Genomic DNA, 18,167 nt, shown 5'->3' on the forward strand with positions numbered 1-18,167 from the left:
CTGTTTTTGTTTACATTCAGCAGTACTATGTTCGTTTCTGCGGCAAAAGTTACACCATTTCTTGAAGGAAGGTTTGCCCCTATTATTTGGGTTTTGCTCTCATATGTTCAGATTATGAGTGGTTTGTTCTGCTAGTTCATTATCGGAGTCTTGGATTTTTTTATTTGTGAATTTGTGGTTTGAACATTAAGCACGTATTGTAGTTTTAAATTTTCTGTTTCCTCTAGTTTTTTTTCTGTCTCTAATTCTAATTTGTCTACAAATTTTTGAAAACCTATATCGGTTTCACGGATTGATGATGAATGTGATGCTCTTTTTTTGCAATTTCTTCTTCTTGTGATGTTGAAAACATCATTAGAAATTCTCTCATTTCCGTAATCTTGTATCATGTGTGCTGAGACAATAAGCTTTTCGTGAGAGTTTCGGTTGTTTCTGCAAGTTATTGTATCGCTTCATTCAGAAGTTACGAGTTTCGTTACATGAAACTCTTTGATGCTGTTTGTTTCATTCAGAATCGAACATTTTTAGAAAATTCTTGAAAAAAAATGTGTCCAAACAAATTTAATTTCAATGAGTAAAATTGAAAAAAAAATTAGGCTGCGCCGTCGAGTGTGGTTTGTATCAGTGCTGTACGCTTTTGAATCCGATTTTGATGAAGTGGTGTGCTTATAGACTCTGGGCCTATGTTTAAGTTTAGGTTTGCTGTAACAGCGTTTATGTAACCTCCTTTTGAGAATTAAAAGGTCTCTGCCTGTGATTACCATGAGGGTTTTATTAAACAATAAAGGTGATCCACCCATAAGCTATGGATTCATTGTCATTTGCAGTGAATCAGCTGTTTTTGGTTTTTGTGTAAGTTTTGTATGTTGATTTTTTTGTTGTTTCATGTTGTTGTAAATAGTAATTAACATGATTTCAAGTTTCATTGATTCGGGTTGGTAACCTTGAGTGTTTTTTTTCGAGATTGCATGATTTTACTGGTTTGTCCCAGTTTTTGTTTTCAAAACGATTGCTGTTGCATTTTTCGTGGTTGTTGGGAAATTATATAAGGTTCGAAAACATCTGGTTGAAAAATATAATCTGGCTGAACTTTATCGTTTCAGTGATTTTTTGTTGAATTTTATTATGCTATCTTTGTTTTCAATTAAAGTACTTATCGTTCTCAGAGTTAAATTGTTGATTCGTTGTGAATTGCCTAATATTTAGAGTGTTTTTGTTTTGCTGAAAAAAATGGGTAATTTTCAGTGCGGTCTGTCGGCGTTTTTTTTCTCATTAAACAAATACTGATTTGGATACTAGTTTTGGTATCTGTATGGTATAATTATGTTCATGAGATTTTTTTTGTGTTGAGTAAAGTGTTCCTGCTATTGGATTGCTAATGTTAAATTTGCGAAAAAATCATAACTGTGGTTTGCAAAGATAGTGTCGTTTAAGCGTTTTTGTTTATGAGATTGTCGCTTTTTGGTAAATGGCCTATTTCTTTGATAAACCGTATGCGAATATTTGGGAACGACGGATGGTGTAACTGTTGATTGCAATTTCGTTTGTGAAAAGAAGGATTGTTTCTTGATGGTGTTGTAATTGTAGGATGTTTAGGTGAGATACTTTGTGGTGTCATTGTTGGTAGCGTTTCGACTTTTTCTTTGCTTACGAAATTTGATGGAGTTTTGATATCTTGTTGTGTTAGATTTCATGTTCCGTTAACTGTTTATAGATGTTGAATTTAAACTGATATTGCATGTAGTTTCAATAAATTTTGTGTTTTAATTTTAAAGTGTGGTATCAGTTGTAAGTGGAGTTACTCTTAAATAAACTCTGTGTACTGAAATGGTTGCAATTGCTGCAATTGAGTTATCGTTTAGATTTTTGAAAAAAATACATGAGATCAATTCAGGATCCCAAAAATAGTCTGTTTTGTCTCCCAATATTGTCTGATCGTTCGTTTGTGATCGAAACTTTTTTCTTTCTTGTGAAGTTAAATCTAAGTTGTGATGAAAAAAGTCTTCAAGAATCAAGCTAAGATTTTCTTAGATCTACTTAAATTACTGTGATATTTCTTTGTCAGTGAGTGCTTGACGAAATGATTCTAAAAATGTGTGAAACGATTTTTTTCTCGTTTTACTAATGCGTTTCGAGATATTTGTGGTAGCGATACATAAAATGTTTCGATAGTTTCTAATATAGAAATATAACTATAAATGATAGAGAAAACATCATTTGTGAAACTTGGGATTCGTTTTTTCTTGAGCTTGGATGTTGAAATTTTTTAATATCTACTGTGAACACTTTTGAGAATTATAATTCAAAATTAGCTATTTGTTTTTGGTGTGATGATTGATCTGATTATTGTGGTGGTAGAACTTCGATTGTATTGCTTTCTTTTTTGTTTGTTTTTCCGATCTAGTGTTTTCACTTTTTTGTTTATGTGGTGTAATTACCAGATCATATCTTTCGTCTTTAATCAAAAATAGTTTGGAGTTTTTTTGTTTGTTTGTTTCCTAAGTTAACTCCCGACATATGTGTTAGAATGATGGTTGCGAAATTCAAGGGTTAGCTTTTTTTAATCCTTAAACGGTTAGTCTTTACAATTTTTGGGAGTTTATCTTAATCCAAGGTGATATGTTGACGTATTTAGACGGGTTGGAGAGAGACTATATCAATCCGTTAGAATGATTTTATACTTTCTCGGTGGTAAAGTTTTTTACAAGAAAAAAAACAATCTCACTTGGAGCTATGATTTGTGATCGAGGGTTGGAGAATAAAAAACTAATCTACAAGGTCCAGGTCTAATTAGAACACAAAAAGATCTTTAGATAAAGTTTTAGTTCTTGCTAGTTTCACGATGTGTTTGAGCCTGGGTCAACTAAGAAGAGAGGCTTAAGTGAAAGATGATTAACCGAAGTTTTTCATTGTGTCTCCTGAATTGAATGGTTAGTTATTTGAAACATTTCAATTAGTCCTGGGTTGTTTATAAGGATCGGAGAGTGAATCGACGTTTGAGATTGTTAGAAACTAGTATGTAAGAGGTAGGGGGACAAAATTGTTCTATTTGATATTATATAAATTTTGAAAAATAATTTAAAGTTTTAAAGATTCAAGGATAGCCTTGATGATCTGGTTTTAAGATTTATTTAGCTTGAATTAAATTACGAATAGGCACTGACAAGATTTAAGTTGAAGGTTAAAAGCTTAAGAAAAGGTTATGTTGGAAACTTGAAATGAGATTAGTTTGTGATTTTTGCTAAATTTAGATAAAGATAGAAAGAAGCAACGTTAAAGAAGATAATTTTCCTTGAGAAGCAAGGAGGAGTTTTCCATAAATTTGATGAAACTAACTTTTGAATAAATACTAATTAATTTTTTATTTATTTTGTTTCTTTTTTATTTTAATTTTACAAAAGTTATTTCAAGTTACTGCAGATTTTCGAATTTGAACGATTAATCTTAAATTGGTCTGGTATATTCTAGTGTACATCATTGAGAAGTATATCGCTTGGAAATGAATCTTACTGATCTAAGTTTTTCTTATTCCATGTTAGTGAATGAAAATCTACTGAGTTGAGAACTTTGTAGAGAATTAATCGTTGCAGTCTGCGTCGTTCTATGATATGGGGGCTCGGTCTGCTCTTCAGGTTTTGACATGGTGTTTGCCGTATCCTTTGAAGTAATGGACTAGACTTATTGGGACGTAGAGACATACTTAATAGGTTTTCTTTACTATCGAACATTTTGTGATGTATTTTCGATCTTATTTCAATTTTGAATTTGCTAAATCTAATTTTGTTGAGGTCTTGTTCGAGATTCTTGGTCGCAACCGATGAGTTTACATCCGGGGTGGCTCACTCATAGGGTAATTTCAGATAATGTACACCGTCTGTTCGTCACACTATCTAATGTTTTAGAGATAGTTTTATCAATAAAATAATTGGATATAAATACTAGTTTCAAACTGGTTCCTGAATGCTAACTTGCTACTTTTTTTTATATCGGTGGGTATTCATTAGTAAAAATTACTAATGAATAAAGGTATTGTTAGTAGATCTCTTTAATAGCTAAAACCAATACTTCTTTTCAAGTGTCTGGTTACTATCAAGTTCCTCCTTTGTTATTTTAGACAGTCCATTCAGACTTAATGCAGAAACCACGGTGACTGTCAACGATAGGTTCACCAACTTTACTTTCGTCATAACACAAGTCCACATTTGCCCTAAAACAAATCCAGTGGAACAATGGAGTGAATACGTTATCTCGAACACGATACGAACACGTTAGTTGCTTATACTATTGAAATAGCATGAAAGCAAAAAAGGACAAGTAACCGGCTTGCCCTCTATGTAAGATAAATAATTTCATACAATTCCGAACAAGAAAATTGATTGTTATGCCATTTTATTCTCTTAGTGTATGGACAAATTGCTATTGCTCCAGTTTCCCAATTGAAAATTGAATCGTATACAATTTCTACAAAATTGCTACAGAAATCATTTATCTTTTATCTAGAGCAGAGGCAGATTCAGGATTATCTCGAGGGGGTGGCATTTGACAAACGTTAGCGAAGCAAGCAAATTTTTGAAAAAAAAATCACAAATGGGCACGTCTTGCAACATTTTAAATTTTGTTAACCAAAATTTCTGTTTTTTCGGCGAGTGCTCCCCTCAATACACACATATATACATGTCTTAGAAAAATTTTAGGGTTGATTGGCCCAAAGTGGATGTGATTAAAAAATCTCGAGGGGGAAATTTTGGTTATTGAGGGGGTCGAATTCCCTGATCTAAAGTAGATTTTTCAAGTTTTGACGGGAAAATCTTTTTTTTTTTGAAAAAAGTCTTTTTTGAAAAAAATTTGCATAGAAGAAAATGCCCAATGGTTGTCAATAACGTAGTCCAAACTGAATTTTTAATTCGAATGGATTACAAGGTTATGCTTACCTGATTAGAACCAGATATAGAATTAGTTTATCGGAAGTTTCTTGACGAGGCGGTTTTATAGGAAAAATTTCAAAAATTGAGTCGGTTTTTTTTGTTAAATCAAAAAACAAATTCTGAGCTTAACTGAAACCCTAAGTTTCTTAGGGTCGTGATTCCAAGTGTTTTTTTTTCAAAATTCTAAACAGATCGATGGTCCCAGTAAAATGAAAATCTGCTCTGAATTATCATTTCGTTTAGAAGGCTCCTTTCAAAGAATTTCTAGGCCGGTCAGTTAAAATTAGCTGAAACAAACTAGCACTAAAACGGGATCTTTCAGATAGCGAGGATGCCGACTTCCCGAATGAAGGCTTATGATTGTCGAAGAACCATCCACCAACCCAACCCCACCCTTGATTCTGAGCAATGCTTCAAAAATGATGGCAATACGGCGCAAGGCTCGTTTTTATAGCAGAGCGCAAAAGTGTGCAGGCCCGTGTTTGAATTGCACTAAAACATCTTTTGTTCGTGATTGTTGTAGCTGAAATTCGGATACAAAAGTTGCGCACAAATATATCTGACAAAATCTTTTGTTGTTATGGAACCCAGCAACAAACGTATATATGTAGATATATTATCATCTATTCATATAATCTAATTTAATTATCAAAGTCTGTGGAAGTCAAACTCTGAAGGATCTCGTTTTCAGTGCTACTTTGTTTCAACTAATTTTGGCTGACCAGCCTTAAAGTTCTCTGAAAGGAGCCTTCTAAACGAAATAATCTAATCAGAGAAGTTTTTCTTCTCAATGAGACCACCTTTATAGAATTTTAAAAAAATTGGAATCACCACCCTACAAAACATTAGCTTGCAAAAAAAATGTTTCACTTTTTGCAAAGTTTTGTATGCGGGGCAAAATTTTCACTTGAATTGGGTTCTTAAAGCGCTTCAGTAAAGCTCAGAATTTCTTTTTTGATCTAAAAAAAAAATCGACAACTTTTAAAAAGTTTTTAAAGAAGAAACGCCTCCTCAAGAAACTTCTGAGAAACTAGATCTACATCTGGCTCTAGTCAGGATATCATAACTTCGTAGTCCTAGAAATGAAACAAAAAATTGAACATAACGTTTAAGTCGCCTGTATCATATTTCTGCAGAGCTATAGATATTAAAACAAAAAAAAATGCATCTGAGTACTCATAAAAATCAGTCATTTTATTTCAATCGAAAGAAAATTTCAGTTTGGACTACCTTTTTAACAAAATTGAGCAATTTATTAAATTCATTTTTTCTCAAAAAAAGTTTCAAAAAGAAGAAAAATATTTTTTCTTTTTTCCCCTGAAATTTTCACTTAAGATCAAGTGTGAAATTACCGATTTCGATCTTTTAACCAATCAAAAATCCTTTTATTTTAGGATATCTTTGTGCCGATGCTGTATGCGGGGCAAAATTTTTCACTTGAATTGGGTTCTTAAAGCGCTTCAGTAAAGCTCAGAATTTCTTTTTTGATCTAACAAAAAAATCGACAACTTTTAAAAAGTTTTTATTGAAGAAACGCCTCCTCAATAAACTTCTGAGAAACTAGATCTACGTCTGGCTCTAATCAGGATATCATAACATCGTACTCCTAGAATCGAAACAAAAAAAGTGAACATAACGTTTAAGTCGCCTGTATGATATTTCTGCAGATCTATAGATATTAAAACAAAAAAATGCATCTGGGTACTCATAGAAATCAGTCATTTTATTTCATTCGAAATAAAATTTCAGTTTTGACTATTTTTTCAACAAAATTGAGCAATTTATTCAATGCATTTTTTCTTAGAAAAAAATTTTAAAAAGAAGAAAAACATTTTTCCTTTTTCACCTGAAATTTTCACCTAAGATCAAGTGTGAACTTAGGTAATTCGATCTTTTCACCAATCAAAAATCCTTTTATTTAGGATATTTTTCTGCCGATTAAGCCTAACCGTGTTTCTAAAGTCGTCTTTTGCGGCAATACATGCAGAGAGCTTTGAAGATGCGTGCGCACCAAAAAAAAACTTTTTTTGTCAAAGTTTCCAACAAGTCCCAAAACTGTTTTTTTTAAATTGCCTGCAGCCCAAAGTTTTGGTCAAAGCAGGGTCCCTATAAGGTTTATGGAGTGGCAAGAAAATCAAATTGTTCCATCTAAGAATATAAGGGTGACAAAAAAAATGAAAAAGTTTTTGAAATCTAACTTTTAAAATCAAAATTAGTAAACCTTTTTCTAAATACAAGGGTTTGACATAAAACTATAAATTAGGCATATTCGATAATCATAGTAATTTTTGCAAACCGGGCAACAGTTTTCTGAAGAAAAATTACTACAAAATCAGAAAAGAACTTAAGAAATTCAAATTTTGATTTCAATTTTTCTGCCGGAATTTTTTCATATAGGTTTCAAATTGGTTCTTCTCGACCCTAAAAAAACTTTTGAAATTTTTATAATGTGGTTCGAAACAGAACTGAAATGGCTTTAATATGATATATCACTCAACCCAGTCCATTGGCTATTTGTGGTATCTGATTTTGCGTGGAAAATACAAAAAAAACAAGAAAAACAAGGAGAGCTGGTTAATGTGAAAGTAGCACAGAATGTTCCGACCACAGTCTTAGAAATTTACAAATTCCGTTTTTTTTTCAAATTAGTAGCTTTGTTTTTTCCGCATGGTGTGATAAAAAATCTGAACAAAAAAAAGGCATATTTGACAGTCATAGTAAAAAAAACATTCGGAAAACAGTTTTTGACACAAAAATCGACTAAAAAAATTACTAGAATGACAAAAAATATTGTGAAAAAACTTTTTAAAAAAATTTTCATAAGTTTTTGCTAAAATTTTTGGAAGGTTTAAGCTTTATTTACAAAATGGTGCTAAAAAACCTAAAGCAATTCGTTTTGAGTACAAATAAGTTTTCACGGCTTAAAATTAGCTTAAATATGCTTTTGTAAGCCTACAGGCTCATATCATATTAGTTCGAAATTAGAACAAAAAAAAAATTTCAAACCAGTTTCTCTCGACACTGGGAATGAAATTTTGAAAATTTTAGATGTTGATCGAAACACGATTGAAAGGTCTCTAGTATGGTATATCACTCCAAACATTCCGATAAATTTTTTTGGGACCTTATTTTGCATAGAAAACAAAAAGAAGAAAACTAAAGCACACCCGATCACAAAGTTCCTCCCCATTTTTCAAATTGTCGGAACAAAAAAAAACACATACGAGTACAAAGTTCCTCCCCATTTTCAATGGTTGGAACAAAAGTGCTCTCAGAAAATTTTTCTTTTTTTTTTGCAATTTTCGATGATTATTTTGAACATGAAAAAAATCGAGATTTCAAAATTAAAAAAAAGTATGTTAACTAAGACAACAAGTGCGAAAAAAATATTCAATTTTTTACGATCGTATATTCGTAATCATGGTATACCGGAAAGCATTCGGACAGATCTCTGATGTTGTTAAAGAATTTTGGAAAAAACTAGGTATAAAACATATCCTCACAAGGGTGGGGGATCATCGGAGGTGTGGGCTGGTGGAAAGTTCGGTTCAGACCATTAAACGAAACTTGGGAACAGAAAAACTAGATCCTAATTTTAAAAATTTGAAGTCCACTTTACAACAAATCATCGACGATATTCGGAAAACAAAACATTCTACGTTAAAAACATCTCCTTTTGAGCTACATTATGGGAGAAAGCCTAACACTGAGTTTTCGATAGCGCGTGATAATGTTTGTCATTCTCCTGCTTCAGCGCAAGAACTGGAGAGAAACCTCCTAACACCGGAGCAGCGATCGAGTCAAGACTACAGCCGCGATAGAGCTAAAGTTGTACCCAGTGGAGCGTCGTACAGTCCGGACGTCCCTTATATATTCAAGCCTCTTTTTGGTGTGGACAATCGTGAAGGGGATAGTCAACCATACAAGGCCCTGGAGAACCTTGCAAAGGCGGCTAACATCTGGAAGCAGTGGAAACGGAATGTGCTTCCGCAACAATGGACAAGAGCTTCTCCGCGAATTGGCTGCTCGTATTAGTGACCTTGCGAACTCACTGAAATCGGGGATCACGAAAGTGGCACTGCGTGTTTATGACAATGTTCGAGATACGTCAGCACCAGCACTCTCGCATTCCCAGCACTCTCGCATTCTTCGAGGCCAAAAAGAATCTCACAAACACGTAAATTAGAAAAACTAGTTTTGCAAGATCCTCTAAGAGTCAAAATCTTTCGGAAATTTTCTGATCGAAAATCGGGAAAGCCTCTATTCAAGATAGCTAAAATCAAGATTACTCATGTTACGGACCATACTTACATTACTGTTAAAGGAAAAGTCTATCGGAAAAATCATTTAAGTCTAAGATATAACGCTAACCACCCTAAGCTTTCAGCTACGCCTGGCAAGGTGGAAGAAAGATTACAAAGGCGAATTGCTCCTCGGCCTCAATCTCAGCCATCTACTTCTCCAGTTCAGAGGCAAATCAGCGAACCTTCTAAGGGCAAAGTGATTGATCTGACGGCAGATTCGTCAAGTGAGGACTCGTTTATCACTGGACCGCAGCTTGAGTTGGTGAAGACACCCGTTTCTGCGCCTCAAAGTTTGGCTCCTGCGGATGTTATCCTTAAAGTTCCGATTGTGCAACCGCTGACGAACTCCGCTTCGACGTCATCCGTAGGAGTTTTAGCAACGCCTCATGATTCGTCCACTCAACTAAAGCCACAGACTTCAGGGGATGATCCACAAGTTGCAGTTCAGGACCCGGCGTCCACAGATCATGCGGAGGATCCCGATCATGCTGCTCAAGCCAACACTGACTCCACCCAATCTTCCGGACGGTCAAAGAAACCGACGAGGTTTTTCGGCGATCCTCTTCGCCATTCGGTTAAGAGCGTTACGGAATCCGTACCTGTCGAGCCCTCGCCACAGCTACCAGTCCCAGAACAGACGCTTACTACACCATTCACCCCAACTGTCCGAAAAGGATCTCAGTTGCCTTTCCCGAGGACTAAAGAACAAACTACTCCGTTTAAGATAATCAGAATTGACGAACATGAGAAAAATCCTTAAACTTGAAACTTGCTTAAAACTTTGTTCTATTTTGTTTTCTGGTTTGCTTGGGCCAATTTATCAACAAGTGCAATAGCGCCTTCCTCGTTATTCAACTTTATACATGCCAAAAATTTATACTGTGATTAATTTTCTTCAAGAGGGGGAAATGTCATGAGGCGACCCTCGGTACCTCACTTTATTCTATTTACTTATGTATATCTTATATAACTATGTCTTAATATATTCTAAATATGTTGCAGTATTTTGACTCAAGGACAAATCTAACCAGCCTAATCGTTTGTCACTTGAGAATGTGAAAGGGCCAGTTGCGAAAGCCTGATGTGTGAAATCTAGTGGAAAATATTCATGTGAATCTATACAATCTTTATTCAATCTGGAAACCTTAACTCTATATTCATTATTCTATTCTATCTATTTATATATCATATTTAATTCAGTATTCGAATTTTATAAACAAGTTTTCCCTACACCAACTGAGGGAAATCTCATTGGAACAAAAATGCTCTCAGAAAGTTTTTTTTTTTGCAATTTCCGATGATTATTTTGAAGAGTGATTGAGTTATGTTAAAAATGGAAAAACCGAGATTGCAAAATTAAAAAAAGATTTTGTTTTCTACGAAAAACGTTCAAAGCCAGTTTCTTTTGAGGCGAAAACAATCAAAAGATTTCTGAGTTTTCTTCATAAAGTTTAATTTTTTTTTCTCAAAAAAATGAAAAATACAAAAAAGATTATTTATCGGAGTTTCAATACATATTTGTTTGGATGCGGTCTGTTGTCATAAAATTATCATAATTGATCCGAGAACTCTCGAATAGTGGTTCGTTTCTAAAAAAGTTTCCTTGCCAGTTTTGCCTATCTCTAGGAAAATTCATAGGGATTTAAGAGTGACATTTGAAAACCCTATTGGCAGTGATTCCGATTGTAAAAATAAAACAAAAAGTGGTCTAATTGACAAGAAAGTTTGTTCTGCGTACTTCAGATTTCAGACTATAATAGAAGAATTTTTCCATGAAGCATACCTCACAATTTCAATTCAACTAGACTTTTACCTCTTGGTTTCAACATTTTTCTACTACATTATCGCTCTAAGTATTTGCTTTTCCGATCTAATTTGGTCTCATTTGCTACAAAACAAAGCTGCAGGAAATTATCGACAGCAAAAAGCGCGGAGCAAAACTTCTGTGTTTTTGAATTTTTTCTATCTAACTAATTTCGTCTATCATTCTGGGCTAGTCGCCCACCAACAGACTATTCTTGTTTTTAGTATAGAAAAAAAACAGAAGAAGAGTTCATTTTGTCCGGGTTAATCAAAAGTATCAGGGGAAGTACGGACCATCAAGATTTAGTAATAGTTATGCAGTAAACTTGGTTCTGCGATGACTGATGATCGTTCGTTTATGCGACTACTTTGATGAAGTATGATTTTGATGAAGTCTTAGACAAATGGGTGGAATCCCTCATGCGCGAAGGACCGAATGCGCGAAAAGATAAATCAGCCGATCAGATTTCAGTAATCTAAATTTTGGAAAGAAAGTAAACTTTTCCAGGGACTGGAGTATTGATAATGGCCGAATATAAAAACGGCAGAAATATGCAAAGTTTTCAAAATGTCATTGATCGCCGCAAAATTGGAACAAATTTTACATTTCAAAGGATTCGTAATGAAAGAAGCAAAATATGTCTTCATTCAATTCATTTTTTTGAATGGCAACTGCCTCTTTTTAAAAATTGACCTTCGGCTAATTTTGTCTTCGGTCCTTGGCCCACACGTTTTTTTCGCTCATTCGGTCCTTCGCGCATGAAATGCTCATCCTATTTAGGCCCCCATGATGTCGGCCTGTCCACAACACAGCAAACTACGCAGACTTCAATCGAATTGAATTTGACCACTCAAGATTCCGGATATGGACTTGACTACATTCTTTACCGTGACGATGTCGGGGTGAAAACTTTTTCGTACCCTGGCTACTCTGGCTTGGATGAACCTTGGAGTGACACAGGTGAAACGTTGGGAAAAATTATCAATGGTTTAATACGTGAAGATTGTAAAGTGAAGGTATTACGTTTGTTTTTGGTTCTTGGTAAGCCAATGGTAAGAGTTTTTGCACAGATTTGAGATTTTCGTCTATCATTTTTAATAAAGATTTTTCTCTTAAAACTTCAAAACACGATAAGATTTGATCTAATTCGAGCTATGAATTGTTTTATATGGTGTTCTAACTACTTAACGCCATGCTCGATCTACTGAAATCTATAATATACATAGGGTCTTCCAAAAGTATATTGATACATAGGTTCTTCCATCTTCATAATTACTATTGAGTTTTTTTGAAAATTAATTTTAATACTTGATTGTTTTTCTTTATGCCTATCTAGGGCGGGATTGTTTGTGAATTTTGACTAAATACCAGAAAACGTGTTTAAAAAAGATCTTTATTTTTGTTTAGTTTTTGAGGCCAAGCTTTAAGTTTAAAAAGGAAAGGATATGAATTTTTAACTTATAGCTATAAAGCAAATTGCATAAGCATAAAATTATTACAAACATGCCCTTCTTTGACCGAGTGTTTGACTACAAAACATTTTCAGACTTGTCTCCGGGAATTAAATACAAGTTCCAGTTGAAAGCTGAAGATTCGTTCAGTGGAATAACTGTGGTGTCAGATTATGTCACTGCCTGCACTAACCCACCCGACCCGATCCAATTGGTATGCAGCTTGAATGCTGAAACAATGATGACCGAGATCCATTGGGAATTTCCTCAGGGAAATTACGCAGCCAATCTTGAATCTCAAATCAGCAAGGATGTCAATCAGCGTAAATAATTTTTTAATTTAAAATCGGTCTTTAACAGTGTCGATAAGTCGTGAAGACTAATTTTATTACATTACCCGGGTCAATTTATGCGATTTATGTCGCGACCGAAGTTGATTGAAGAAATAAACATCGTGCAACCAAAAATTAAAATTACGCTGAGGTTTAACTAGCGCAAAGTCGCAACACAGGTCACGCAAATTTGCGTGATTGCTGAAAACGGTCGCACAAAGTCCTGCAAAGTCGCATCATGAAACGCGCAATGGAGAAGTATGGGTTTCGCAAAAAAACAACAGAAACTGGGCAAAATCGTGTAAAGTCTTGTATAGGTATGAACTTCACCAACCAAAAAATAATATAGAGAAAAATTAAAATCTTCAGTTTTTTTAAAATCATTTTTGATTTAAAATTTTGAGCAACCATCATTGATTTTTGAGCACAATTCAAACAAGAGGAGATTTACCGCAATCTCAAAGTTTTAACGGGATCTTTTTGAGATTTTGAGATACAAGGGTTAATGCGGTAGGAATTAATGCAATTACTACAAATTTTTGCATGAATCAATTTTTTAAGTAAATATTTTAGTGCAAACTTGAAGATAAACCCTAGGAATGGTTAGGACTGTTTTTAAAAACACGTGTTCACAACAAAAAATTACAAAAAACTGCGTCTATAGCTGTGCCGTGAAGACAGATATTGGTATTTTTGTGAGTGTAGTTCAGATCACTTGCTCTTGGCCGATATAAAAATTAGTTTAATTTCTGAGTAAAATTTTTTTCATAGTGATTCTCACTTGAATCTGACAAATTAGTTTAGTTTTTGTTTCAGCTTGAATAGAAACAAAGTAGATGGGGTCACACGATGTTTCAATTTAACTCTCACACACTAAAGTACATTTACAGCCAATCTGCTAACGCTGAAAAGCTGGAAATATTAAAAGTACTCGAAACATAATAACTAACAATTGCATGAAAAGGGTTTAAGCCCATAGACGATGAAAAAATTTTCGGCATAAAAAACGTTAATATTCTTTGTATAATGAAAGAATTGTAAATTGTATAACTAAAATGAATGAATTAAACAAAGCGACATTTCATACCCTGGCGAATAGATCACTTTTGTTGTTTCTATTTAAAAAATGATTAATTTGATGGTTTAACAAACAAAAATTTTTAAGAAAAATCCAAATCCTATAACATAAATTCACTGGCTGATGATAGCCAATTTTGGTAATTTAGGACATGTTTTGGAGCATATGAACGATCGATCAAACCATAAAAAAGTCAGAGCATTGCTACTTCGAGAAGAGATCTTTTCGTCTTGCACTTCTGGATGTGTTATCCTCGATTTGAGAAAAGGAATCCCGTACCGAATTTTTCTCACAATTTTCTGGTCATACAATTGTCAGACACTAGCTGTTTTCCAGCTCTGTGCATATCTGTTTCACATGTGATCACTTCGGCCGTTTGCAGACTATACCTGAGTCAGACAAGACTATACCTCAACAGACATGACTACACCTGGTCAGACATGACTATACCTGATCAGAACTGAATATACGTGAGTCAGAAATGACTATACCTGGTCAGACATGACTATACCTGGTCAGAAATGACTATACTGCTTCAGGTCTGATCATGTACAAAAAATTAGCGCCATATAACGGCCGAAACGCAGATGGCTCTAATGAAGTCCACTGTAGTTTAACGATAGAATTACAAGCTGGCAGGGTGTTTTGATTAGGCAAAGAATCATAATGACTGCCAAAGAATTGTTTCGAAAGCGATCTAGCTCCCGAACCAGTCGGATATTTTGAAGGTTTTTTGGTCCGAGCTGTTGTTTCTTTGTTGTGACTGAGGCATGTAGAAAAAAGATTATTTGTTTCAGTTATCGGTTCTCGGCCTTTTGGCTGAAACCATGGGTACTATCTGTTCTTGTCAGCTTAATATCTGACATGCTGGGCATTGCCTGGCACCAATTTTAAACTGATTTTCGCTTCTTGAGTTAACAACGAAGCTTGCTTTAGTTGACTCACGGACTGTCTCGGTCTTACACTACCATAATGATATGTCTGCTTCAGGTCTGATCATGTTATTTCAGGCATGATTATGTCTGATCCAGGTGTGATCATGTAAAGTCAGGTATCATCCTGCCTGCTTCAGGTTTCATCATGTAATTCCAGGCATGATCATGTCTGGGCCAGGTATGATCATGTAAATTTATAAATGATCATGTCTGCTTCAGATATGATCATGTCTAAAAAAGCGACATGCCACAGGAGTGATACAGATTTTCTCTGTTTTTTTTTGATGTCCAGATTTGAATTAAACTATTAATTTCAGTACGGAATAAGCAAACTTTTTCCGTCTGTTACCTACTCAATGACGCACTTTGATCACTATAGCACACACTTTGGCTTAGGTGTTCAAATTTTCTTCTTAAAAACAAACTGCAGGTCTATATAAATAAATACATATATACACACCGCATAATGTTAAGAAATCACATATGGTTGGGTCGAAATAAATTTGGTGCATGAGTTATTCACAATTGAGCTTTGCATTTTTACATTGTTTCACAGGCAACGGTTGGTTACTTTTTATATCGTTTGGTCGAAATAAATTTGTAGCATGAGTTATTCACAATTGAGCTTCGCTTTTTTACATTGTTTCACAGGCAACGGTTGGATAGTATATATATTTATAAATCTAGAAAAAAATAACTCAATTAGATAAATTGAAAACAAAAATTTAAACAAAGCCTTAGATTTCCATTCTTGCTTGAATTATCGATCATCTCATATTCCACACTTGAATTTAAACCCATATCACAAAAAAAGAAGACAATTTTCCAAAAAAACTCCTAACTTCCAAGATGCGCATTATCTGGGCTATCATATAATTTTTTTCCTTTTTTTTGAAGAAAATCTTCACATTAAAGATAGCAGTGTAGTTTCCTTATTAACAAAATCGAATCAAACATTTATCAACATGAATGAGACGATGTTATACAGATTATTTTATAAAAACTAATGAAAAAAAACTAAGGACCATTCATAGGAGAGAAATTTGAGGGACAAAATTGTAGAAGAATGATGTACCTAGAAAGTTAAAGTTAATGTTCGGACTTTCGTAACGAAAGTACCGGAAGATTTGCGACTTCATTACGAAAATACCGTAATATTTGTGCTCGGGCCGTTTTTTCTTCAGACCATTTTGGACGTTTCAACTAGCCGCTTTTGACGGTATTTTTTATATATCACTCAAAACATTTTGTTGTCTTGAGCTCAATTTCTTCATAAATACATCAAAATAAAAAGTCCGCATGAAAGGTGAAAGTTAATGTTCGGACTTTCATAACGAAAGTACCGGAGGATTTGCGACTTCATAACGAAATTACCGTAATATTTATGCTCGGGCCGTTTTTTCTTGAGACACATTTAGACGTTTCAACTAGCCATTTTGACGGTATTTTAAATATATCATTCAAAATATTTTTTTTGTCTTGAGCTTAATTTATAATAAATATTTCACCTGAGTTTTTTTTTCATAAAGTTATGGGGTTTTAATGGTTTCCATTCTGGCCATTTTGGGACAAGTAACGCGCGATATATTTCGCGCTATTAACGCGTAAGCGGAAATTTAATCTTACAAATCATTCCAAATTGGTTGAACGAAGCTTATCACTTTGTATTTTATGACGAGTGGGGGGATCATTTTCTCAAAAAAATCTCAAATTAAAAAAAACTTCCTTTTGTTTTATTATATTTAAATTTTCGTGTTATAACTGCTTTATAGACTTAAAAGGCAGTCGGAGCATTCAGAGTTTTGCCCTGATACGTGCAGTCTTGGTCTATTTTGTTCTATGCCCGTTTCCCTGAAGTTTTTTGGTCAAAATTATCCAAAAAGTGCGTGGAATGCCTTCTTTGACCTCTTTTTTTTGAAAATTTTGCCTGCGCAGCATAAACTGGGCCGAAGCAGGGTCTTTTTAATGCTTTAAGAGAGCTCGAAAAATCAATTTGGTCATTCTAAAAAAAGTCGAGCTAATTTTTCTAAAATTTTATTATAAAATTCCCCCACAAGAAAACCCAAATCCGTCCCTGCATAGAAGGTCTCTCTTTCTTTCCCCACCACATGCAAAATTTTACATGTAAAACATTTGTTCACATTGTTCTATTGCTAAGGAAAAAGAAAACCGACTTATGGACTGATCAGGCCATGACAAACATAATTGACTCTCATAATTGTTCATAATTGACTTTGTAAAACCTTTCGTTAAAAATGATGCTCATGTGAGGCGGGGGCCGGAAGTAAAAAGAGCCAACATAAGTAATTAACTTCCAATACTCATCCCTTTCCGCCCCTTCTGAGACCGTCCAAACTTCAGGTCGGTTTGATTTGATGTTTGTTTTAGCGATCCACATAGCCGGTGGGACTACATACAGCTGGCCTGTGTCTCTGGACCCCAGTGCCAGTCACATATTTTCAGCTCAGTTTTTCTTCACTTGCCCAAGTGGTGATGTATGTGCGAAATATAGTAACTGGGTGTCTGTATCAGTTGAGGCTGCTACTCTTGTCTTGTCCGCCGTACTTCTGAATCGATCGACCGTTTCAATCAATCTAGACTACTTTCAAAACTACAAAAACGTCAGGTTTGAAACAATCACTAAACACAGGGGCGGATTAGGGGGGGGGGGGGGGGGGGTTGGGTGGGGTATGTATGGGCGGACGCTTCCTTTCTTTCTCGGGGATTTGACCCCTTGCCGACCCCTTTTGAGATATCTTTTTTATTGACGGAACATAGGGCCTTCGACGCCAATATATGCTAATTTTTAGGGGAGAGCACGCGCCGAAAAAAAGGCGATTTTTTCGGTCAAAAATTTTAAAAATGTACAAAAACGTCTTTTTTGGCATGTTTTTGGCATGTTTTTTGGCATGAAAATCAATTTGGTCGAACTAGAAACAGGTCGCAAAGTTTTCGAAATATTTAAAAACACGCCCCCCCCCCCCCCCCCTCGAGAAAATCCTAGATCCGCCACTGACTAAACATGCACCTCAGAAATCTGAAAACTGAGTAGTTTGATAGGTAAAAATGTGCATGTTAGACAACTGATTTATAAAATTGTTCGGTGGCTGTGAAAAAAAAAACAGAAGTTAAAGCCAAACAAATCAAGCTCTGGCAGCTGGTGGCTGGGCTAGAAATAGCTAAATGCGGAAAATCAGGTGATATTTTACAAATGGTGCAAGGTTCAAATTAAATTCTTGAATAATTTCTTGTTTCTTTGAACAGTATTTTTATTCTGTTTCAAAAGCTAAAGGTTTTGGCAAAAAGAGTATGAAATATGATTTTTTGAATAACAATTC

At 34.7% G+C, this 18,167-nt stretch overlaps 1 protein-coding gene and 1 non-coding gene across 2 annotated transcripts in view; both read left to right on the forward strand.

Annotated features, from left to right (window-relative positions):
• The window catches only part of LOC134854981 (uncharacterized), a 92,669-nt gene that overhangs the window by 68,248 nt on the left and 6,254 nt on the right, over positions 1–18,167 (forward strand). Inside the window, exons 5-8 of the mRNA XM_063871361.1 lie at positions 4,115–4,267; positions 11,814–11,993; positions 12,580–12,807; positions 17,218–17,455. Of these exons, the coding sequence (XP_063727431.1) occupies positions 4,115–4,267; positions 11,814–11,993; positions 12,580–12,807; positions 17,218–17,455 (799 nt within the window). The remainder of the gene's footprint in view (positions 1–4,114; positions 4,268–11,813; positions 11,994–12,579; positions 12,808–17,217; positions 17,456–18,167) is intronic.
• On the forward strand, positions 14,694–14,884 carry LOC134855787 (U2 spliceosomal RNA). Its single transcript, XR_010164636.1, has one exon. It is a non-coding gene; the product is annotated as a U2 spliceosomal RNA (small nuclear RNA).

This window comes from Symsagittifera roscoffensis, chromosome 10 (assembly GCF_963678635.1).
Source record: "Symsagittifera roscoffensis chromosome 10, txSymRosc1.1, whole genome shotgun sequence".
Classification (NCBI taxonomy): Eukaryota; Metazoa; Xenacoelomorpha; order Acoela; family Convolutidae; genus Symsagittifera; species Symsagittifera roscoffensis.